Source organism: Emys orbicularis, chromosome 5 (assembly GCF_028017835.1).
Source record: "Emys orbicularis isolate rEmyOrb1 chromosome 5, rEmyOrb1.hap1, whole genome shotgun sequence".
Classification (NCBI taxonomy): domain Eukaryota; kingdom Metazoa; phylum Chordata; order Testudines; family Emydidae; genus Emys; species Emys orbicularis.
The window spans coordinates 128,797,894-128,823,650 of record NC_088687.1 but is presented as its reverse complement, the minus strand read 5'-3'; the positions used below and the strand labels follow the sequence as shown (position 1 = coordinate 128,823,650).

General features: G+C 40.0%; 1 protein-coding gene across 2 annotated transcripts; it reads left to right on the top strand.

Moving 5' to 3' along the window:
• The first annotated feature begins 274 nt into the window (after positions 1-274).
• TACC3 (transforming acidic coiled-coil containing protein 3) lies at positions 275-25,386 on the top strand. Of its 2 annotated transcripts, XM_065404754.1 has the most exons (16): positions 275-354; positions 4,661-4,823; positions 4,948-5,093; positions 8,940-10,019; positions 11,371-11,461; positions 12,029-12,224; positions 13,667-13,719; positions 14,083-14,219; positions 14,301-14,415; positions 15,389-15,544; positions 17,791-17,867; positions 17,947-17,990; positions 21,003-21,163; positions 22,833-22,939; positions 23,179-23,299; positions 25,212-25,386. In XM_065404754.1, exons 2-16 carry the CDS (start codon positions 4,662-4,664, stop codon positions 25,275-25,277), a joined length of 2,712 nt encoding a protein of 903 aa, XP_065260826.1. In that variant the 5' UTR covers positions 275-354; position 4,661; the 3' UTR covers positions 25,278-25,386. The 2 variants fall into 2 exon arrangements, with proteins under 2 accessions (XP_065260826.1, XP_065260827.1); XM_065404755.1 differs by lacking the exons at positions 275-354; positions 4,948-5,093 and having other exon boundaries at positions 4,779-4,823.
• The last annotated feature ends 371 nt before the right edge of the window (positions 25,387-25,757 follow it).

The window sequence follows — 25,757 nt, the reverse complement described above, 5'->3', positions numbered from 1 at the left end:
TTCCCAGCATGCCTCACGCAGCATCGCTTAGTTCTTGAGAGACTTGGCTGGGGAGCTTTTATTAGCTGGGGGCCCCTCCCCCAGCCCCCTCTTTGATTGGTCTGTTCATACCGAGGCCACCTCTGACTTGATAGGTTTCTGGCCTGTCATTGGTAGAGTCGAGCTAACGTTGACATTTGAAATCCTGAAGCGGGCGCTGCGGCGAGTGGTGTAGCCCGGTTGCTTGCCGGTGAGGGGGAGCGGCGGCGGCGGCAGCAGCAGCAGCAGCAGCAGCAGCAGCGCCGTCGTGAACAGAGGAGGCACCCGGGCAGCCGAGCGCACAGGCAAGGTCTCAGGCCTGGAACTCGCCGGCAGGTAGGAGCCCCTTCTCTCCCCCCGCTGTGAGGAAGCTGGCGGGGTGGTGTGGGAGCCGGGAGGCGCTGAGGTGTCGGGTGGGTTCCCCGCTGAGGGAGCCTGGGGCGTGGTGCGGGGCTGGGAGGGGGATGTGCGGGGTGGAGGACTAATGGGATTGCCTAGGCATGGTGGATTTGGCTCCTGTCGCCCCCCACCCCCCTCTAGTCTGTCCTCCCTTCCCCGTTGTTTCAGCTCAGTGGTAACGTCTGTGGCTGCTCGGTGTGGGAGTCGCTGCTCCATTGTTGGCTCTGCTGGTAACCGAATGTCTTGGTGATTCACCAGAAAAAAAGGCCATCTTTTGTTCCCGTGAAATGCGTGACGGGGACGTGGGGGACGGGAAGGGGGTTTAATCATCAGCTGACTTGGCAGTGGCATGACCGGGATCTCCTCCGCTCACTGAGGAGGGTGTGTCACTCTAAGCCCGTTCCTTTGAGTTATGTATTACCTTTGCAGACTTGCCTTTGGGGCTGGAACTTACTAAACATGAGGACTTTTTGTGGTTGGGAAGTCTGAGTAAATCAGCCTGGCAATCATGTCTTCTAGTTGTAAATAAAAAATTATTTTCATTTATGTTTGGTGCTAACTTAAATGTTTTTTTGTTTTGTTTTTTTTACATTGATATTATCATCCCAATAACTGCTCTTACTGAGTGATAAATATAAGAGCTAAATATTGCCAAAAAACTTAGTTTTTTAAAAATGTGGCATGTTTTACACATGTGCCCAAAGTATCTTTAAATATCAATGTTCTTCTATGACTGATTCTCAACCTATTTACCATTGTGGGCCACATCCACACAATATATACTACCTGTATGGCCCTGAGGATGTCATATGGGCTGTAGCTGTGTGCTGATTGGGCCCCAAGTGGTCTGTGGGTTGAGAACCACTGTTCTATGAACTGTACATAGACAACATGCACATGCCAGTATAGAACACTGGGCATGCAAAGCACTGAAGCTACCTGTTCTTCATGTCCTGTGTTCTGCTGAACAACTGAAGGCATTGTTCATAATGCTCCACAGAAGTCTCTTCTCTCTACGCTGAATAGTCAATGCAAACTTTTAAGTATGTACAACTGTATGAGTATTTGGGTATGCTGTTGCCATGATCTTAAAGTTTGACATATATGCCAAAATGTACTACTAAAAAGTTTTAGCTGCACATCTTCTAATTTCAGGTTTTGTGCATTCTGAGGCATTCACAGCACTTGGTCTGAGAAACTTGAGTTGACCTTTTTATCTAATGATATTGACAACTCTGAATATGCAGTTGCAGATTGGCACCAATGCATTTAATCATCTCCTTCACTAAAACCTAAAGCAATTAAAATCTCAACAATTTAACATTTATCTATACAAGGCAGAAAACTCAGTGATGGCTTTCACATACTAATTCAATCACATTTACACATGACAATTCTTATTCAGTTGTATCTCATACTAATATTTATGCAACTGGATCAAGTTATAGTTTTCACAGCAATTAATTAACTTGTGTAGGTAAGATCTCAACCAAATCTTACATTAAAGTAGTCCACTCTCTGCAACACTACTTCAGATATCAAGTATTTACAATGACTTTGTTTCAGAATGTAGAAATGGTTGCTAGTGTATGGAAAACTGGATATATGTGGTGTGTGCATATATAGTATCTTTAACTTAATGCTGGATCCCTGTTGTGCACATCATATGTCTTTTAGTGGTCTTTTATTGCCTTTTCCAGCACAAGCAAAGGCAGCTACATTGAATAAGTAGACAAGTTTTTGAATGGTCCTTGTTGTGTAAAGAGATCTGGTACTAAAAAGATGCTGTCAACTTAAATCTTATCTTAAACTTTCTATTTTATACACTGACTACTTAGACTATTACAACTACAACGCTAAAAATTCAGTTCACTGCTGCTCACAGGTTTGTGTGTGTGTTCACCCCTCACACCACCTCCCCCCCCATTTGGCTTGGACAAAAAGCAGTGAGGTTAACTTCACTTGAAGATTCTCAGAGCTGTAATTTGGGGCCAAAGTTTGAATTGACACTGTCTCTTTAAAACAAGATAACTAAAAAGAATAGCAGACATGCTTTAAATCCTGCTAAACTTTCTTGCATTCCCTATCCATTTAAAAAAAAAAAAAAAAAAAACCCTCATAGGTCGTTCTTAAACATTCAAGAGTAATACTAGGCATCTGTAACTATTATCAGGGTCCTACCCACAAAAAGACAGACTAATGAAAAGAGTGTCTGTCAGAAATTGCCAGAGTTAGTGTCCCGTACCAGGATCAAAAACACTAGCATTTATAAAAAGAACAGGAGTACTTGTGGCACCTTAGAGACTAACAAATTTATTTCAGCATAAGCTTTCATGGGCTATAGCCTACTTCATCGGATGCATGCTGTGGAAAATACAGTAGGTATATATTACACACACAAACACACACCCCGAACATGAAACAATGGGTGTTACTATACACACTATAAGGAGAGTGATCAGTTAAGGTGAGATTTTATCAGCAGGAGAGAAAAAAAACTGCTTGTAGTGGTAATGAAAATGGCCCATTTCCAGCAATTGACAAGGAGATACGAGGAACTATGCGGGGGGGGGGGGGGGGGGGGGAGGGGGAGGAAGGAGGGAATAAGCATGGGGAAATAGTTTTACTTTGTGTAATGGCCCATCCACTCCCAGTCTTTGTTCAAGTCTAATTTAATGGTGTCCAATGGTGTCCAAATTAATTCCAATTCAGCAGTCTCTCCGTGGAGTCTGTTTTTGAAGTTTTTGTTGTTGTAATATTGCAACTTTTAGGTCTGTAATCAAGTGGCCAGGGAGATTGAAGTGTTCTCCAACTGGTTTTTGAATGTTATAATTCTTGACGTCTGATTTGTGTCCATTTATTCTTTTACGTAGAGACTGTCCGGTTTGGCCAATGTACAAGAGTACAGTCAATCTCCCTGAATTGGAATTAATTTGCAAATTGGACACCATTAAATTAGGCTTGAACAAAGACTGGGAGTGGATGGTCCATTACACAAAGTAAAACTATTTCCTCATGCTTATTCTCCCCCCCCCCCCCCCCATAGTTCCTCATCTCTCCTTGTCAATTGCTGGAAATGGGCCATTTTCATTACCACTACAAGCAGTTTTTTTTTTCTCTCCTGCTGATAAAATCTCACCTTAACTGATCACTCTCCTTATTGTGTGTATAGTAACACCCATTGTTTCATGTTCGGTGTGTGTGTGTGTGTGTGTGTGTGTGTGTAATATATACCTACTGTATTTTCCACAGCATGCATCCGATGAAGTAGGCTGTAGCCCACGAAAGCTTATGCTCAAATAAATTTGTTAGTCTCTAAGGTGCCACAAGTACTCCTGTTCTTTTTGTGGATACAGACTAACACGGCTGCTACTCTGAAATTAGCATTTATATAATAATTATTGAATACTTGCTTTCACTGTGCTCTAAACTTGCCTTTCTTTTGTCCTTGATATAAAATCCACTGAAAAGTAAGCATACTTAATTGTGCTCCCCATAATCACTCATAAAACAAATCAGTTTACAAAGTCCAATGAGCTGTGTATAGGCTCCTTTATGTCAAAGGTAACGTTGAATGGGAAAAATTATATTCCCTATAAAGCTCTTCTGGTTCTCATGCTAAAATATTATACACAGTATTTTTGTAAATATGACCCTATGGTTCTATGTGCCTTATTGTGTCTGCTTGAACTGTTGAGTCACAATTTATATTTGAGGGGGATGAATAACTGACATCCTGAGAAAGTGGGAGGAAATACATATTACACCTTTATGCCTTCTGTACCATTTCAGAACATTAACTATTAAAAGCTCTGTTCAAATAAGGAGTTTGTAGAGCTTAATCATGATGCATTATAAATAAAATGTAGAAATTTTGCAGGCATTCTGTTTCCCCTGCAAAAACTATGGCTACGCCTAGCTTGAATGTCATGACAACTGCATGACTGCACATTCCTGTCAGGTTTGGGTGAAAGGAGGGAAGAGAAGAGAACTGTAGTGACCATGTTGTGTTTAAAAGGCAGAGTTGCTGATGTAATATTGTATGTATCTGCTTTTTCAATGTATTGTAGTATGTTAACTTGCATAAGGATTTAGAATATTCGTAAAACTCAGTTCTGTGGCTGTTAGTCTTTCTTCACTAGCATGCCAGGCTGATGGTTAAGTGTCCAATTATCTGAAAGCACAGTTGTCTGACCACACCCTCTCATTCACGTGTGGGCATGTAAATGTGTTTATTTTCTAGAATGAGTCTGCAGATTTTAAATGGCGAAAACATCAGTGATGATCTAACAGCAGAAAGCTGTTCCTTCCTTTTCCCGTCACCAGAGTCCACAGGGAGACCTTCTATCCTTCGTCCATCACAAAAAGAAAATCTGCCACCAAAAAGTGTAGCAAAAGCTATGAAGGTATGTCTGCATTTATGTTAGCCTCTTCCTTCTCACTCTTAAGAGAACAAATCATGTATGTATTGTTGGGGGCTTAAAAATATTCAATCAGAAACTACTTTTTTCCCCCCCCCCCATCTCAAAGGTAACTTTTCAAACTCCTATGCGGGATCCTCAGACTCACAGAATCTTGAGTCCTAGTATGGAAAACAAACTTGAGACTACTTTCACACTAGATGATTGTACTGAAGTTCTAGGAGACCTTCATCTGTCTGAATCCAGCAATGCTGCGTGAGTAATCTACACTTGATCTTCTTGCAAATCATTAAGGCTATTAAGAGTGACTAGTTTGTGAATGCAATATATGTTGAGGATGACGATCTCTCATTATAAATTTGTCTGCATAATCAACTCTGACACTTTCATACTTGTCAGCAAGTTTAAATTGTACAAGAAAAGCAATCTAGTGCTGCAATTAAAAATGATACAGGGGAGCCTACATAGCTGGAGCAAAAATACCCTAGTAATAAGCAATACTACAATAGTAATTCCTGCGTTCTATTCCCAATGCTTTCATAGATTCATAGATTCTAGGACTGGAAGGGACCTCGAGAGGTCATCGAGTCCAGTCCCCTGCCCGCATGGCAGGACCAAATACTCACTGATACTGGTCAAAGGAGTCTGACTAGAGGCAATGCTTGAGTTATACCTATAAAACGATGCTGTGAAGACAAGCCCTTAGACTACACCTTTGTAATAAATGTACATGACTAAGATATTCCTCCCCCCCCCCCCCCCAGTGGTACTCACTTGTAAGTAGGGCTGTCGATTAATCGCAGTTAACTCATGCAATTAACTCAAAAACATTAATCGCAGTTTTAATCACACTGTTAAACAATAGAATACCTATTGAAATTTATTAAATATTTTGATGATTTTTCTACATTTTCAAGTATATTGATTTCAATTACAATGCAGAATATAAAGTGTACAGTGCTAGCTTTGTTTTTATTACAAATATTTGCACTGTAAAAATGATAAACAAAAGAAATACTATTTTTCAATTCACCTCATACAACTACTGTAGTTCAATCTCTTTATCGTGAAAGTGCAACTTACAAATGTAGAATTTTTTTGTTACGTAACTGCACTCAAAAACAAAACAATGTAAAACTTTAGAGCCTACAAGTCCACTCAGTCCTACTTCCTGTTCAGCTAATCACTCAGACAAACAAGTTTGTTTACATGTGCAGGAGGCAATGCTGCCTGTTTCTTGTTTACAATGTCACCTGAAAGTAAGAACAGGCTTTCGCCTGGCACTGTTGTAGCCAGCATTGCAAGATATTTACGTGCCAGATGCGCTAAAGATTCATATGTCCCTTCATGCTTCAGCCACCATTCCAGAGGCCATGTGCCCATGATGATGATGATGGGTTTGGCTCAATAACAATCCAAAGAAGTGCTGACTGACGCATGTTCATTTTCATCATCTGAGTCAGATGCCACTAGCAAAAGACTGATTTTTTTTTTTTTTTGATGGTTTGGGTTCTGTAGTTTAAAAGAGTAACACTCCGATGCGGAAGACTTCTGAAAGCATGCTTTACACCTCATCCCTCTCAGACTTTGGAAGGCACTTCAGATTCTTAACCTTGAGTCGAGTGCTGTAGCTATTTTTAGAAATCTCACATTAGTACCTTCTTTGCATTTTTGTCAAATCTGCAGTGAAAGTGTTCTTAAAACAAAGAATATGCTGGGTCATCATCCGAGACTGCTATAACATGAAATATATGTCAGAATGCGGGTAAAACAGAGCAGGAGACATACAATTCTCCCCCAAGGAGTTCAGTCACAAATTTAATTAATGCATTATTTTTTTAACAATCATTGAAGCATGTCCGCCAAAGTGGTGCCCAAAGCATAAAGGGGCATACGAATGTTTAGTATATCTGGCATATAAATACCTTGCAATGCTGGCTACAAAAGTGCCATGTGAACACCTGTTCTCACTTTCAGGTGACATTGTAAACAAGAAGCAGGCAGCATTATCTCCTGCAAATTGTAACCAAACTTGTTTTGTGTGAGCAATTGGCTGAAGTAGGACGGAGTGGACTTTGTTTTATTTTTGAATGCAGTTATTTTTTGTACATAATTCTACATTTGTAAGTTGCACTTTCATGATAAAGAGAGTGCACTACAGTACTTGTATTAGGTGACTTGAAAAATACTTTTTCTTTTTTTTTTTACAGTGCAAATATTTGAAATAAAAATAATAGAGTGAGCACTGTACACTTTTTGTATTCTGTGTTGTAATTGAAATCAATATATTTGAAAATGTGCAAAAAAATCCAAAAATACTTAAATAATGGTATTCTATTGTTTAACTGCGCGATTAATTTGTTTAATCGCTTGAAAACCCTACTTGTATGGCATTTCGTTCGTTTCTTTCGTCCCATGTCGTTCTCCTCCTCCCCTCCCTCCCCCCCCCCCAGAAAATCACTATCTCCAAGCTGGCTAAAAAAGAACTGGATACTCTTTGACTAGTGGTCAAATTCTGATCTCAAACCCAAGCAGCCCCTCTGAACTGAACAGCAGTATTTGGATCTAGATCTTTAGGTATGGTCACTAATTTCTTAGTTGTAATTCATATGCCAACTAAACTTATTGCTCCTATATCTCTAAATGTCTGGGTCTGACATGTAGGGATTAAGTGACTTTTACAATGGCAAAGTGGAACATTTATTGATGGTGTTGTACAGTCATGATTCAGGCGGAAGTAACACAGCATCTCAAGAGCTACTGCTTTTGTTGTCTCCTCTCTCCCTTTCCCCATGCTACAATGAGAATGCTTGTGTTGCTGCACAGTCTAGTGCTGTATTTGTGGTAAGGAGCATCCGGACTTTTAGGACTAGGAAGAAGAAAGTACTACAGACGGAAACTTTCAAAGAACGGCACTGTGGTGCATAGTTCTCAGGCTCTTATTGGTTAAGTACTGAAAGAGGATGGGAGGGGTCTGATTACTTAAACAACAAGTCTTGCAGAGAAGAGACTCACAGGGTGGGGAGACCATAGTGAACCATATCCTTTCTTGCTTCCAACTTTATCACGCTGGAACTTTAACTGGTTGGCTTTTAATTATGTTTTCCTGTATAGCTTTTCTGTGTGTGGCATTCATATAACTATTTTTGTACTCTTTTTTGCAAAAGAGGCAAAACAATGAGAGGAAATACTTTTTCAGGAAGTAATGTCTTAATGCTCTATAGTCTGTACATGAGCTACAAATTGGCGAACTTGAGCTCAGGGGTGACATGGGAACATGACATTAGAATGTGTCTGTAGTGATTATGCATAATCTTTCTATAATCTATTCACTTACAGCAGTCAGTTATTTCTTCTCCCCCCCCCCCCTTGTGTTTTTCCTTGCCCCTCTGTTTTTAGTAAGTCTTAACATTCAACTTCTGTATTCAGAGCAGTCTATGAAATTCTGGCATACATGTTTCATAGATTGCAGGGGAGGGGAAGGAGTGTTCACTGATGAGGTGGGGGGGGGGGGGGGGGGGGAGTCAACACTGACCACAGAAAGCAAAGGATGGAATGGAAGAAGTGAGTCGTGTTATAATTTGATATATTATGCTGATGGTCACCCCCCATTCTTACAAACCCTGTATGGATATCTACAGTAGATACAGATAATGGTACACATTCCTGGACTAAGTATTGTAGGGGTTTTCAGTATTACTGGTTCTTTACTACTGTAGTACATATTCAGCCTATCCAGAGAGTTATGCTCTGAATTTCAGCCTCTCTTGTAAAGCATTCCTGGGTGGGGTTGAGGAGAAAAGGAAGGGGACTCAGCAATGTGTTTTCTATATGAGCACAATGTGAAAGATCTTGCTGGCTTTTCTCAATCCCTGAACAGCAAGATACCAGGGTGGCTCATTAGAAAGAGGCCGAATTCTCTTGCTTTTTATGATGATCTCAACCGTCTCACATCCAACTCTTTTCGTGTAGCATAAAGCTTTGCAAATTCCAGCATATGAGTTTGAAAATGTGTGGGGTTTTTTTTGTTTTTTGTTTTTTTAAATGGTGTCTTAATTTATAATTAGCCATTTTAACACTGACTTTATTTCTGTGTAACAGAAATCAACAAGCAATTGAATTTGAGATTAAAACTACTAGAGAAAATGCACAAATGCAGGAGGAAGCCAGTGTTGCTCCTTATCCAGATGATGAGATGCCAGTGAAAAGCTGTGGTACATACAGCATTGATTTTGATAACTTAAACAACATCAATCCATTCCAGAGTTCCTCTCAGATGCAGAATTCTCCTGAGAGCCTAAAAAAGTCTCCTATATTATCTAGCAACCCTGAAAAGACTTCTGAGAAAAATGATACAAATTCTCTGCCACTGGATGATACACTTCCTGTTACTTCCCCACTGACTGCTGCAGTGTCTGAGAGACCAAATCTAAATGCAGACACCCTTATTGGTGTGACAAAAGAGACAGTTTCCATGGATGTAGTGCTGTCAGGTAATGAATCCAAACCAATTCCTAATGACACTGAACAGGATATAAAGCCCACTTCTGGTGAAGTCAGCAAAACCAATTCTTCCAACGGATCAACACAAACACAGAATTCTCCACCACCTGTACAAGGGTCCTACAACTTTGATCCTAACAGCTCTGATGTAACCCATCCTTTCAAAACTAGGGATTCAAAGCTACAGAATTCCCCAGTAGTAGAAAGAACTTCAACAAAAGAGTCAAAATCTGAAGAAGAGGCTAGCTTCTCCAAGGCCGAATCTGTAAAACTAGAATTTGACTTCACCGATAACACAGCTAGTAAAAGGCCACCTCCTAGGAAACTAGGCAAAAGACCTGGAATTAAGCCTCCTTCCAAGAAAACTGCTATAGCTCTAGGGAAAACATTGGAGAACTCTGAGGCAAAAAGCAAGAGTAAAACAGAAAATGAAATTCCTGTTTCCAATGCATCTTATAACTTTGACTGGGACAAATTTGATGATCCAAACTTTAATCCATTTGGAGGAGGTTCCAAAGTTTCTAGCTCACCCAAATGCCCTAAACCCAACACTGAAAAAGCTAATCAGCAAGAGGAACAGGATAGCACCTTACCAAAAAGGGAATCTCTTCCAGCAGAGCAAATTAACAGAATTGTTGTTGCAGATGAGACTGCTGAAGAAATAGTGCCTGAAACTCAGTAAGTAAATCTTTATAATTGGACTTGTAGAACTGCCTCAAAGACCTTTAAGGACAAGATGATGCCAAAAACTCATGGGTGCAGAAATCTGTACAGTTCTGAGAAATCTGTGCTTGTGCCTGTGAACAGATTTTTTTTTTGTGTGTGTTGAGACAGTCTAAAAATTAAAAATACCTCTGTCTTGCTTCAGAAAGTGAAAGATAAAAGAGCATCAGATCTGTGTGCCTGCTCTCCATTCACCATTGCCCCCGCTATGCCTTTAAAATAAATATTTAATGGGAAACAGGGTAGATATACTGATCTGTCACACCCCTTCCACTGTAGATGTTAAAGCTTGGAGAGCTACCAGATAATGGCTGGTTCAGTAGCAGGGAGCGGAACAGACTGGACAATTGTCCTGTTTTACACTCTTAGCCTAAAATCAATTCCTCAGTGGGACCAGAACTTCACCTCTGGTACGTACCCCTAATATTCTTAGGGAGTAGGACAAGAGCAAGCAAGGAATAAATGACACTCTTGTTCATCCTATTATTCTATAGTAGGGAGTTAACACTGCTTTCTGGTTGTGAACACAATCTGTAATATAAATGCTTCTCACAAAATCTGGAGCTGGAAGAAAAAGTAGTAATATCAAGGGACTGGAGCTTTCCTCCTCTAGTTAATTTTAGGTGGTAGGGTATTGAGTTTTGAAGTCCAGTTTTAACCACTTACATGCCAACGACTTTACTACGGAACATATTGGAAACAACTAGCTGTTTATCCAGGGTAGAATCTATTTCATTTGATACGTTCATTTGACAGGAATGAGTAATACGTGTTCACTATCCTGGTCACACATACAGAGCCACCTATTACTGTTAAACTTAGGATAAATATTAAATTTACACTGCCATCAGCTAAAGTATTGGACTACTACAGTGAGGCTTTATGGAGTGTCTATAAAAACTTTGCTACTGATATTAGACCATGTTAAGGGAAGGGTGGGAAACCCACGAGTTCTGGGGTTTAACTCAAACAGAGCCGTTTTCACAAAAATGCTGCAGGTTTTAGAAGTAGAAACTCCTTTAAATGGAAAAGGCTGTTTGGCCATTCTGTGGCAGTCATGACTTTCTATACATCCATAATAGCATTCTAGTTTTCATGGGAGAGGTATGTAAATTCATTCTTACCTGCTGATTGTTTGTTAATGGAGAGCTTGTTGCCATTTAGAGACCATGCTATCAGGGGTGGTGTGGGGATAAGGTAAGCTGTCAAACAAGCTTCCTATGCTTAAATGACTCTTAGCCAGGTCTAGGAACGTATTTAGACCTTTGAACTGACTAGATTACTATGACTTTAACCGTTTGTTTAGTAGCTTCCCTGAAGAAAAACCAAGCAAAGATGAAGATAAATCTGTAGTTCAAGCAGAAATTGAAGAGGAATCTACAGGAGAACTAACTATGGTAATGTGTATCTATATTTAAGATATCCAGTTCTTGGCAAAACCGTTATGTTAAAGCAGTTTTCTATTTCTAATAAAGTTGCTGTTCTCCCCTTCTTGCATTCCCTTCAGCCTAAAACTGTAACTCTTACAGATCCTCAGACTTCTACAGTGAAAACAAAATTGATTTTTAAAAACCAATGAAAAGGGGTTGGGCCCTGTTTGTGCCAAATCCATAAACTCAGCCTGATATAACTGAAGGGATCAAATCAGTATCATGGAACATATCTATCTAAAATCTCTTGATTTAGTTGACAGCATAAAGTGCACAGGCTGAAAACTTAAATCAAGGGTGAGGAATCTGATAAAAGGCAGCTCTGCCTGACGAGGATTAACACAATGTGTTGGGTTAACAAATTCCTGCTGCTGTTGAAATCTTCCCCATGGACTCGGTTTCAGCTAACTCTTTTAACTGTTGTGTAACACACTGATTTAACCATCACTAATGTGTTTAAGTGCCATAAATACACTATGCCAGTCATACTCCCAGTTTTCCATATTACAAACTAAGTATATGTCTGCCTTCCAGGAGAAAAAAACAAGCTCCGATACCTCACCAGTTGATGCCCACAGTCAAGATAACTTGCCTTTAATTGGCAGTGGAACATCCCCTTTGGCTGACCAAGAACATGAAGCCAATTGCACGAAAACTGAAATGGCAGTTCATATAAATGATCCAACAGTAGTCACAGAGTCTGAAGAGTACTTCAGACCCTCAACAGAAGGTAAGAGCAGTTGCTCTTAGCAAGGTGCTGCAACAGAACTGGGGACACATGCTGTTAAAACAACAGCTTTGTATGCTGTTTTCCTCTACTTCCATTTAAGTTACAGGAACAAACCTCTCATTACCAATTCTAGTTCTTAATGTTTCATCCTGCCTATCTTTAAAGGGACAATCCTTAAATTCAGACAGGTAACTTTTCCTAAGATTACTGAAACTGACAGAAGTTTAAAGAAAAGATTTGTTACACTTAACACTTGAAAGCATTGTTTACGCTCTGTTTCCCTGTAATAGTTTCCTTTGACTGTTTCCTTTGTGCATGTACCACCCAATAGCTATTTTAAAAGTTGGAGGAGGGGGGGAGAGGAGTCATTTTAAAGCCACCAAAATTAGCAGGGTTGTTGGAGCTGGTGGAATATCCAAAAATTCCTTTCCTTTCCTTTCCTTTCCCCTTCAAAAACTGACTAGATTTTATGTTGACATTGTCCTGTCAAGCAATTGACACTAAATAACCAGGTGCCAAATCCAGTTGTAATCCAAACAATACCACTGCACCTGTTTAGTGACAATAATATGGTTTCTAATGGGTTTCACTTGGCAGGTTGTAACATTAGAAAAGCACTTTTATGTTGAGAATTATTCTTTTCCGTTCATAAAAACACACATTACCAAAGTGCCAGCTATACAAAACACAAACCTATTGAACAATCTTGACACTTACTTCATACAAACCCATAGGACCCACCCTGTCCTTGTTATGGTACAAATGGCCTTTCTGCATTTTCATACCTTTTTAAATAGAGAAATCGCAGAATTGCAATTTTATTAAAAAATAAACTTCTATAGTATGCTGCATAACTCAAAAGATTGTGTACACTCAAAACTAGAGGGCTGGGTCTATCATTGCACATTAAGTTTACTTGTTCCCCTTTTACAATCTATCACAAGCCTCTTAATACTCAGGTTGGTGGATCATTTTGGAAAACAATGACTATGGTAATAGTAGCTGCGTGTGTAAATCTGTGCATAGATTGAACTGTCAACGATGTACTAAAAGGAGAGAGTTCATAGAAGAGCAGCGTATCCATTCTTGAGGACTCCTCCACGTTAAACTTAAAGATGCGCACTAGCTTTTCAACTACATCAAGACCCTTGAATCATTGTGTTTAACTCTTCTCCCTCCTCTCCCCCTCCCCCCCCAATAAATAACCTGAGTTTTAAGAGGAGAGGTGGGGTTGGTTTTTTGTTGTTTTAAATGCCAACTCTTTCCCTGCTAGGCTGAAGTTCAGGGTTCTTTTCTCCTGCTAACAACTTAATCTAACAGGGGTATAGGAGTTTCCCTTTGCTTTCCATCAGTTTCATATCAATGACACTTTCCATCCTGCTCTATTAACAACTGTATGACAGCATTAAATCATTTTTATTAATATATTTGTCCTTTTCCAGTTCTAGGAATGGGCATAGAAATAGACTACCTGGAACAATTTGGTACATCCTCAGTAAGTATCTAATATTTAAGCAGTTAAACTTGTTGGCTCAAGAGTAGGGATGGGGAGAGAACAATAAGATCTAAGCCTTTCTCCGCTAGGTTGTAGGTTCAAATGTGGCCCAGTTGGGAGTAGCAGTTAATGTCTATCTACTCAAGAGATGGTACAATGGGTTGAGCTCAGTCTTTCACATGATTCTGCCCCCCTCCCTGCCCACCCCCAAACTAACTGTTGTCCTTGGCAGTCTAGCCAAGGCTGAGGTTTGAATAATCTTATCTTCTGGAGAGAACACACCACTTGGGAGTTTCAGGGTTGGCTATGCTACAAAGTAACACATCATTCAATGTGAGTAATATCTCCCCTATCTCTCCCCAGTTTAAAGAGTCTGCTTTGAGGAAGCAATCATTGTATTTGAAGTTTGACCCTCTGCTGAGAGACAGCCCCAGAAAGCTGGCTCCTGGTACTACTGAAACAATAAGCACCTGTGTAATCAATGCACCATTTCAAAGTGGGTAGGTATAGATTTTAATCCTAAATTATAGCCCACAAATTTTGGTTTTGAACACACTCTAATTTTAACTGTTTGTTTTTAGTCCTCTTTCTGACTTCAGTAGACTGCCTTTGGAAACCCCAAAGCCTGCAATGAAATCTCTTCAAAATGAAGAGAAGCCTAAAGGACTGGATCTTCTGGGAACTTTCCCAGCTCCAGTAAGTAAATCATAAACATGTCAATTTTCATGTTAGTGGATTTTTGGATGAGTTCTTCTAGTGGGAAGAATAGACAACCTTTATCAACTTCTTGCCTGCTTAGTGTTCCTGCACTGCTGTGGGTTAGTGTTGGTGTTACAATTGCCAGTACCCTCAAACAGGGCACATGCATTTCATGTTTGGCTTAAAATTACGCTAAGATATTGTGTGTCCGAGTACAGCAATTCAGGATAAGGAGGAAATTCCAACACTAAGCACTGGCCCTCTTGGGGCGTGGGGGGAAATCTCACTTGCTTACCATAACCTTAAGCTAAATTCTTACAAAACCTTGTATGACGAGAAACATTTTGTACATGATCCTTTAAACTAAACTTGATTAAATGGTTCTCTGATGCCTAATAGCATTGATCATATCTCTGAAAATTGGCGCTATTAATGGCATGCAATGTTTCTGATGTTAAACACTAAAACAGACTTGCTCTTGGATAGTGGACTCCTAGACTGGTGTCATTACATGTTGCCTTTCAGTCCCTAGAGGCATCTCAAATTCCCATTTCAGTCAAAGCATTCTTTTCTCATACAGCTGACCCCATGTAAGGTGAGAAATGGGTTTTCATTGCAGTTCCTCTGCTTCTTGAATAAGCAGCACTCTGTCTGTGCCAAATTCTACAATTAAATGTAAAGTTTTAAACTTGACTGTCCTTGTATAACTCTTTATGTGGATCTAGGTCTGTTTGCCCAGCAGTAATGCTTAACTTGCTGTGGGGCGGGGCGGGGGGAGCTGTTTCTGTATCTGCTGTTCATGAATAGGCAAATAGTGCAGTGTGCTGCATCTCAATATAGCTATAGTACTTTGACTAAGCAGTTTATGGGGATAGTTTTGGGCTTAAAATAATGTGAGATAATCTGAATAGATTGTAGTATAGCTGATGTGGTAGCCACTCAAACTTTTTTTTTCCCCTTCTCCACAAAGGATACAGTTCCTCTAATTCCAGATATCTCAACCAGTAACGTTTCACCGCTTTCTCCTTTTGCTGTGCCAATTAACACTGCAGTTGACGCTATTATAGAAGTGCTGAAATATAGCCAAAAAGATATGGATACAGCTGTTGAAACAGTTAAACTAGAGGTAAGAAGAAAGCTTTAAAAGCCTTTAGGAATGTGGCACTTACTTTTGAAAAGGCTTGTCATTATAACATTTCCCCTCTTTTTGAGTTACTCGGCACATACTGGGCATCTATTTCAAAAGTTGTTGTTCTCTCTTACCCTCCCCCCTCTTTTCCTCTTTCTCCCCCCCCCCCCCCCCCCCAGCTCCTTCAGGTTTTGAAGTACAGTGTCCCATTCCTAATGAGTTACTGCTTGTTGCTTACATGGGTAGAATAGCCTGCACCAGCATCTTCAGAGTTGGAGATAGACTTGCCATACCCCATGTGTCCAATCTTCTAGACTTACTGCCTTTTTAAGTAGGCTCCATCCAGGAGCCTCTACTAGCAAGAGACCTTTTGCCTTGTTTGGTGCCTTCAGAGAAATTTTAAACTCCCACATAAAGGGACTAATGTAATTTTAATTCCAAAACAAGTTTTGATAACAGTGAAGCAAGATGACACTTTCCTAAGCTATTTGATCCTGGGCAAGCAGTGTGGAGGGGAAAAGAAACAGTCTGCCAGCTGTACTGAACTACAGGTGGTGGGGACCAATCAGAGGAGCAATCAGCCATAGTGAAAGATCCTTAAAGAGAGCCAAGTTATGGCAGATGAAGCCACAGGTTGGCTCCCTTTTTTTTTTTTTTTTTTTTTTTTTTTTTTTATTGGAGGGGGCAAGGAGTAATATTAATGCGACCACTGCTCTTCATGCTACAAAAGGTGCTTGTCATGAAACAGGGATTCAGTGCTAATTTATGAACAGTGTAGCCATCCCTAAATTACTGCACTTGCTCTTAAAATACTGAATAAACTGTAGAATTTAGTTTAAACATCCAACTTAAGAGATACTTTTGTCAGAGTGCTCACTTCTTACATATCTCTTGTCCCAAATTATCTCTGCTTAGGCATTGTCTAGTTACATAAACTGGTGGAGGTGTGCTTTGTATATGGATAGCTTTTGTAAAGAGAAATTTCAGATTTAATAGTCGCTTTTCCTTGTCTTCATAGAATTTCTTCAGCAAAGGTTTTCAAATTGGCAAATCCTGTTGAGAACAATAGAGCTAAGGGTATAGAATGTCCTTAGTAAAGATGGCCAGTACCTACAGTCCATCTGCACTTTTTAGTGTTTCCACTCTTCTTCCAGATAGCATGGGGTGCACCATCTTTTCTTAGACAGTTTGTTCCCCAGTGGGAGTGACTTCAGTGGGAGGCAGAGGCCATATTTGCCAAGAGCAATATTTGTGACAAGAACAAAAAATGATAGATGCCTTGAAAAGACAGTTCTTGATGAGTTTCTCTGAAGGAGGAAGGTGTTGTGTGTGGTGTGTTGTGTGTTTTTTTTTTTTTTTTTTTTTTAAATGCCTTGTAGTGACAACATGAGGGGAAGAATCTTATCTTTACAAATCAGTTTCTTCTAATCTGGAGCCACAAACACTAATATAACTTCATGGTTATTGCATGGCTTCACTACAGGACAGAGTCATGTTTGTCTGGGGACCTTAACGGTGCATTTTATAACTTAAAAGAGAGCCAACCATTTTAAACTAAGACTGAATTTCCTAGGGTTATAATCCTTGCTACTAGGATAGTTCCTACATAGCTAATGTGTTGGGTTTGGTTTGGTTTTTCTCAACTGTAACTCCATCTTAATATAACTTGTTTGAGAATGTAAGGTTATCCTTGTTCCCTCCAAATTTGTGTGAACACCAAGATTGATTCAACCTGCAAATTGACATTGACGTGAATAGATTAAAAGAGTTGGCTGCATGCTGAGAGTCAATAGTGTAAAACCTCTAACAGTGAGGGAGTAAGATCCCTAATTTGTGATATAGGGCAAGTCTACTTGGAAAAAACAAGTCTGTGATCCATGTATGAAGAAATAGTAAACTTAGTCTTTCTGTGTGGTGCAACAAACACCAGTGCTGTGTGTACAGGAATAGCATCAGAAGGTCACTTGTAATCTGCTTTAAAACAATTTTTTGTGTGAATCTTTTTGATTTAGAAATGTTGAAACTAGTGATAACACTATATCACTCAGTGTACTGATCTATCTCTGACTGTGACTTGTACTAGAGCTTTCTGCCATAACTGACACTTACAAAATCGTGTCCATAGGGAAAATTTTACCGTCTGTCAATACCTCTTTAAGATACCCTTCAAGTTGTTCTGAATGTCAGTTTATCTCAATCCCTGTTAAATTTAGAACTTTTTTTTTTTTTTTTTTTTTTTTAAGGTTCAAGAAAAGCAGATGGAAGTTTTAGAATGGAAAAAGAAATATGACAGGCTTTATATGGAATACCTGGAAATGGGGTAAGTGCCTGCTAATTGTACAGCTTGACTTATTGCTTTTGATTGCTTTCTCTAATTTATATTCAATATTGTTTTTTAGAAAAATTGTTGCAGAGTTTGAAGGTACAATAACCCAAATGATGGGTAAGTATACTGAGTAAATGGAACACTACTTGAGATGGGCTTTTGCTTAGACCTGAAGGGCACGCTAAATGTATAGCTGTCTTTGACACAAGAATATCTAGTACTCTTCTGGCTAGTACTTTAGTCGTGCTGTCAATACTGCATTACATGTTATACTTGTATCATACTGAATCCTTGGAACAGATCAGAGCTAGAAAAGTTGTGTTTATGGACAGATTTCTAAAGTAGAGTATGCACAGTCGTATTCATCCTAATTACACAACTAAGGTACTTGCATGTTTGCTTGACTTGTACAGACACATGCATGTAGCAAGGTAGGTGCCTGATTTGTACCTAACTGAGGCATGCACAGTAATGGCCGCAATATGGCCCATAGCTGTTCAATTCAAGATGGTCCATTGGAAGCTACAAGTTCCAGTTTCTTACTAAGCAACATCCACAGCTTGATACTAAACGAGAACAATAATCTGTTCCACTTCTGTAGATCACACACAGCCATGTCAGTGGAACCCTCTGGTGGACACTTCTTGTTTCGACTGTAGTTTGTATATATGACTTCTAAACTGCAAAGGCATCGATTAACACATCAGCCAAAAGCTTGTATCTTGAGTCATAAGAACATGAGAATGGCCATACTGGGTCAGACCAGTGGTCCATCTAACCCAGTTTCCTGTCTTCCGACAGTGGCCAATGACAGATGCTTCAGAAGGAACAAACAGAACAGGGCAATCATCAAGTGATCCAGTCCCAGTAACTGTCATTCAGGCCTAGGGACAACCAGAGCATGGTTGCATTCCTGACCATCTATTGATGTACCTATATTCCATGAAATTATCTAATTATTTTTTTAATCCAGTTATAGTTTTGGCCTTTGCAACATCCCCTGGCAATGAGTTCCACAGGCTGACTGTGCATTGTGTGAAGAAGTATTTGTTCATATTTGTCTTAAACCTGCTGTCTAGTTCATTGGGTGACCCTTGGTTCTTGTGTTACATGAAGTGGTAAATAACACTTCCTTATTCACTTTTTCCACACCATTCAAGATTTTATAGACCTCTGTCATACCCCCTCCCCTCCTTGGTCATATCTTTTCTAAGATGAATAGTCCCAGTCTTTTTAATCTCTCCTCACATGGGAGCTATTCCATACCCCTAATTTTTGTTGCCCTTTTCCATTTCTAATATCTTTTTTGAGATGGAACGACAAGAATTGCACGCAGTATTCATGGTGTGGGTATACCATGGATTTATATAGTAGCATTATAATATTTTGTCATCTTATCGATCCATTTCCTAATGGTTCCTAACGTTGTTAGCTTTTTTTTTTTTTTTTTTTTTTACTGCCACTGCACATTGAGCGGATGTTTTCAGAGAACAATCCATAATGACCCCACGATTTTTCTTGAGTCATAATGGCTAATTTAAACCTCCTCATTTTGTATGTATAGTTTGGATTATATTTTTTAATGTGCAATAGTTTGCATTTATCAACACTGAATTTCATATGCCATTTGATTTCCCAGTCGCCCAGTTTTAAGAGATCCCTTTGTAACTCTTCAGTTAGCTTTGGATTTAACTATCATGAATAATTTTGTATCATCTGCAAATTTTGCCACTTCACTGAGCCCTTTTTCCAGATTTATGAATATGTTGAACAGCACTGGTCCCAGAACAGATCCTTGGGGGACACTATTTACCTTTCTCCATTATGAAAATTGACCATTTATGAATCTACCCTTTTGTTTCCTGTCTTTTTAACCATGAGAGGACCTGCTGTCTTATCCCATGACTGCTTACTTTGCTTAAGAGCCTTTAGTGAGGGATGCTGTCAAAGGCTTTCTGAAAGTCCAAGTATACTATATTAACTGGATCACCCTTGTCCACATGCTTGTTGACAACTCCTCCTCCTCTCCGCCTCCCCCCCCCAACCCTGAATCCAAATAGATTGGTGAGGCATGATTTCCCTTTACAAAAGACATCTCGCCTCCTCCCCAACAAATTGTGTTCATCCATGTCTGATATTTCTGTTCTTTACTGTAGTTTCAACCAATTTGCTTGGTACTGAAGTTAGGTTTACTAGCCTATAATTGCCAGGATCATCTCTGGAGTCTTTTTAAAAAATTGGTGTCACGTTAACTATCCTCCAGTTATCTGGTACAAAAGTGACAGGTTCCATACCACAGTTAGTAGTTCTGCAATTTCATGAGTTCCTTCAAAACTGGTCCTGATCACACATTACTGTTTAATTTATCAAATTATTCCCAAATTACTTCTATTGACACTTCAATCTGAGACAGTTCCTCAGATTTGTCCCTTAAAAAGAATGGCTCAGGTGTGGAAATCACCCTCACATCCTCTGCAGTGAAGACTACAGCAAAAAATTCATTTAGCTTCTCTGCAATGGCCTTGTCTTCCCTGAATGCTCCTTTAGCACCTCAATTGTCCACTGGTCTTACTGATTATTTGGCAGGCTTCCTGCTTCTGATGTACTTTTATTTATTTATTTATTTTTATTTTTGCTGTTAGTCTTTTGCTAGTTGCTCTTTTTGGCCTGCCTAATTATACTTGATTTGCCAGAGTTTATGCTCCTTTCTATTTTCCTCAATAGGATTTGACTTCCAATTTTTAAAGGATACCTCTTCTTCTACTCTGTTTTAGCCTTGGTGGCTTTTTATCCCTATTACTATTTAATTTGGGGTATACATTTAGTCCTCATTTTAAGAGTAAGCATGCTAAATCTGTGCATAATTTAGATTAAATCCTTAATTAAGGAAGACTCATGTTTACAAGAATGACCGTTCTATGATGCTTGTCCTTTGGTCCTTTAAAGAGAATTCTTCAGGAAAGGTAATATGGCCAAGTGTGCTGATAAGAATTAAAGGTTTAGTAAGGAAGGTCTCATTATGCTACAGTAATGTCTGGTCCTATGTCTTTAGTAACTGGGATGAGGGGGTGCTTTGCTTTAAGAAAAACAAACACCCAGCCCTCTTGAGGTTTTGTTTTTCATCTTTAGAGGATGCCCAAAAACAGAAGGAGCTTTCAAAAAAGGAAAACCAGAAGATGCTGGAGGAGAAACAGCAAGTTCTGTCAGATCTGAACTCCATGGAGAAGTCTTTCTCTGAACTCTTCAAACGATTTGAAAAACAGAAAGAGGTTTTAGAAGGCTATCGCAAAGTAAGATGATGGAATGACACTGGGTACTGTGCTTCCAAATCCCAAACAAGACTAAGGCCCTGTCGAGACTGGGGAAATAGCTGATCTTCTAAAACACCTCTCTTTACACTAAGTGTTAGGTGGTCACTGTCAAAATTAAACTCCCCCTAGAAATGTGGCTGGTTAACATCTCAAAGATGTTAGTACTTAGGGTAGACCAGGTTCAAGTCATGTTTTAAAATGCAGTAAGTATGGGGTTTTTTGTTTTTGTTTTTGTTTTAAACTGAAAGTACTCCACATCTTCCTGGCTGTCTTCATAGTTGCATCAAATTGTGACTAGTTTAGTGTCCTATCCTTTTCTATCATTAACAATTGAATGAGTGACTCTGGGGAGGAGATTAGATGTGTCCAAAGACAGCCTGTCTCTGGATTATTCATAGGTTCCAAGGCCACAGGAGGTCAGACTAGGTGATCACATGAGCCAAGACCATTTCTACTAGAAGGATCTGGTTCAGGAGAAGTCTGCCTATTACATTAGCCCTTGGAGACCCTAACTTTTATATCCGGACTCCCTTGCACCAGAACTGTACGAACCAAGGCGGACCAGGCCTTTGCTCTAAAGAGTCTCACTCAAACCCACTTGTTCTGTCTGATCTTAAAGGTAAACTAACAGGTTGAAGGATAAGTGGGAGGAAAGACAAAGGTAACAGATCACATGTGCACTGTCCAATCTATGGTACTAGAGTGACAGGTTGGATTCACTTGCCTCCTTATATAAAAAGGATGTGCTGGTGGCACTCCATAGCTATAGTTTAGCATGTGTTATGTTGTCATGACCAGCTCCAGCATAAAGTTGCATTACAGTTTTTGTGAGGGTGGAGTTTATATATACTTCTCTTCTCTATTTCCAGTTTTGTTAAATGGCTTTGCCTTCCTCCCTTTAGTTTAAAGTTCAAAATCACATTTGTCACTGGTGTCTTGGTCAAGTTCTGGGGCAGGGTGTCTTTCTCTCTTCCTCCCCCTCTTTTTATAGCGGTCTCTGCTATGATTCTCCAGCACACAGGGGTCACTGGAGGCCTGATGCCATATGGGGATCCCTTTGCTAAAATCCAGGTCTGGGGTGGCAGGGGAAACTTGCTTATCTTTTCTCCTCCCATCTCACTGTAGTGGCTTTTGTTGCACTGCATGGTTTCATACTTGGTATTAAATATTTAATGCTTGATTCAGCTGAAGCAGGGTCCAAATCCTGTGTGGGTTTTTTTGTCCCGTCCCCCCCCCCCCCCCCCCCCATCTTCTACCTTTCCTGGAAGAGGGTGGATTTAGCTTTAGTTTGAGCCAGAGTAGGGGGTATATTGATTGAACGAATAGAAGTGGCACAGAATGAAAAAATTTCAAGAACATGGTGGCTTTTGGTAAGAGAAGAGATAAAGTTGAGGATACAAACTAGGATGAATTTCTCCTTTGTTGGCATTTTGAAGATAAGTGAAAACAGAGGTGGGAGAGAACAAGTGGCTGTGTTGAGGAAAGATCTGACCTTCTGCTCTACCCTTAACTATTTGTGTTCTTGAACAGGTCGTTTTTAAACAAAACAACCCTGCAGTAGTAGAGTCTTGTCTGCCTCTGGGGTAATGAGGTTAAATGCAAACAACCACCTTGACACTAACTGAACTCTCCCATTATATTGGGATAGAATGAAGAGGCTTTGAAGAAATGTGCTGAGGATTATCTTGCAAGGATTAAGAAGGAGGAGCAGAGATATCAAGCACTGAAGGCACATGCTGAAGAAAAACTGCATCAGTGAGTACTTTCTCCTTCTTAGTCCCTGATGTTTACCTTTTATGTAGGGTGAATTCACAAGCAAAACTCCCCTTGACTTCAGTGGGGCCAGGATTTCACTTTAGTGTCTTAATCTCAAAACCTCTCTTAGAAATATTGTAACCACTTCTAAAGTGGAAGAACCTAGCTTGACTTCAGACCTAACTTGCTAGCTGTTTTGAATTAAGTCAGATTTAAACATTATCTCACTTTCATTCCAGAGCAAATGAAGAGATTGCCCAGGTACGAAGCAAAGCCAAGACAGAGTCTGTAGCACTGCAAGCTACTTTGCGTAAAGAACAAATGAGGGTACAGTCTCTAGAAAGAAGCCTTGAACAAAAGGTCAGTTTAAGTATCTGCTACTTGAGTGGGTTTTAAACTTGTAATAAGCTAAGTTCTAAACTAGCATCAGAACTGGTGTTCTCATGAGTACCACTGTGAAATAGCAAGGAGTCTGGTGGCACCTTAAAGACTAACAGCTACCCCCTGATACTGTGAAATAGGAGTCTTGATTTTATGTCTCAAATTTTGGTATGGCAGAACCCTTTGATACTGAGAAATGCAATCCATCTACCCTTGCAGAGGGATCTATTGTGAATAATGGGTTCATTTGCATAGATGAGCCTCAGAAGTGGCGTCTATACTTACCTCCGGGTCCAGCGGTAAGCAATCTATCTTCTGGGATCGATTTATCGCGACTTGTCTAGACGCGATAAATCAATCCCGGAAGTGCTCGCCGTCGACGCCGGTACTCCTGCTCCGCGAGAGGAGTACGCGGAGTCGACGGGGGAGCCTGCCTGCCGCGTGTGGACCCGTGGTAAGTTCGAACTAAGGTAGTTCGACTTCAGCTACGTGAATAACGTAGCTGAAGTTGCGTATCTTAGTTCGAAGTTGGGGGGTTAGTGTGGACCAGCCCATATAGACTTCCAAGACTGGATACTAGCTGAACTGTTGAAATGGTGCAACTAAAATACAGGTTCAGGTTGAAAGTGAACAGTACACCTTGTCCAGGGAATAAGGCTTAAATATGATGGCATTGTATCAGTTCTAGATGCATTTTGATATTAATAGCATTGACTATTGCAAGGGTTCTCAGACTTTTGTACTGGTGACCCCTTTCACACAGCAAGCCTCTGATTGCGACCTCCCCCGCCCCATACATTTAAAACACTTTTTAAAATATATTTAACACCATTATAAATGCTGGAGGCAAAGCAGGGTTTGGGGTGGAGGCTGACAGCTCACGACCCCCCATGTAATAACCTCATGACCTCCTGAGGGGTCCCAACCCCCAGTTTGAGAACCCCTGGACTATCATGTTCCAGTATGTAAACTTGCAGACCACTACCAACCAATAGACAGTATTGTTGGCTGACATCTTTTCAATGGCCTGAATAGTCAAGTCGGAAAATCCAGTAATCTGCAAGTGCAGGGTTTCATATTTGCATGTAAATTGTTATTGCATAGTCTAATGGCACAAATGGGCTTACCAAAGATCAGTGGCTCATTGTAAGTTCTTCAAATACTCATTCATGCAAAGCTTTTCCCCTGCTTTTGGTATGTCAGCAAAACCAATGCTTGTCACTAGTATCCTGCTCCTATATTTAACTGATACTATAGTGCTGTTGAAAGGAACAGAGTGGCAACTAATTCTGTGATGCTACTGACGTTGGTGTGTCTTCCCCCTGTATCCAGCTGTCGTGGAGGGAAGTCCCACACCAAACCTACTTCCTCCAAATTTAACTTTTTAAAATTCTGTGTAGTGGGATCACACTTTCCACTTGTCATCATAAGGATTAACTAGTGGCATCACAGAAGCATTTTTAAATACTCCTCGCTTTAGGAGAATGAAAGCATTGAGAACCAGCATCACCCATGCTATAAACGTAGTTCCATATTGAATTGCTTCAGCCATTTATGAAGTGGAAAAACAGGCACCAGTAGTAGGTATGTTGAAGGTTGTATCTTCTATTTAGTTGTAAAGAGAACTTACAAAAGTGTGCAACAGTCTAACAGTCGAGACTACAGTCTAAATTTTAGACACTGCCTGGAAAGTTAAGGAAACAATGTAATGTTGCTGTCCCTTCAAAATCTAATCGAGATATGCCTCCTTAGGATGCCTTGTTCCAAGTCTTTACTGCATTTACGGAATTTGAGCATTTGTAATGGAACTCCTGTTCCACATAGCACCTTCGGTGCTATGAATGTGTTGCAGTTTGTTCTTGACTCACTAATTCTTTTGTCTTCTTAACAGGCAAAAGAAAATGATGAACTAACAAAAATCTGTGACGACTTGATTTTAAAGATGGAAAAAATCTAATATTTGGACTGTTGTACATATGTTCACTCTCAGATTCATTCTGTCCTTTTTTCTTTGTGTGTTCAGTGACTTTTTAATTATGTATGTTGAAAGTAATAAAAAGTAATAGATTTCACTTGCACTTGTTCCTTCACATAATGTTGGCTGTGTATTAGCTATGAATGTGGAGTGTCTGCCTAACTCAGAAACTCACTAGAATGAGTAGGTTCACCACGTCTATGAAAAGTCAATTGAATAAATGAGCAAGTGTAAGTTTCACTGACATTTTGTAAATAAATTTGGACACTCATGGCTCTTAATCCCTTAGCTGTGGCAATCTCCTCAGGGGCTCTGAGACCTTTAGTCCAATGTCCTACTGGCTACACCAGCCCTGTTTGCCTTGCAGTTATCAAGATGTGCACCCCAAATACCCTTGAAGCATTCCCCTATGAAATCCAGCCCCTGATACTGATTACTCACAGACATCCCAGCTACTTTGCC

What these genes read in the sequence shown, in the direction of transcription:
- TACC3 (XM_065404754.1), top strand. Translation starts at nt 4,662, where the DNA reads ATGAGTCTGCAGATTTTAAATGGCGAAAACATCAGTGATGATCTAACA. An exon ending in TTGAAACAGTTAAACTAGAG is followed by an intron (nt 15,545 to 17,790) that starts GTAAGAAGAAAG and finishes TTTTTTTTTAAG; the next exon opens with GTTCAAGAAAAGCAGATGGA. An exon ending in TACAATAACCCAAATGATGG is followed by an intron (nt 17,991 to 21,002) that starts GTAAGTATACTG and finishes TTTCATCTTTAG; the next exon opens with AGGATGCCCAAAAACAGAAG.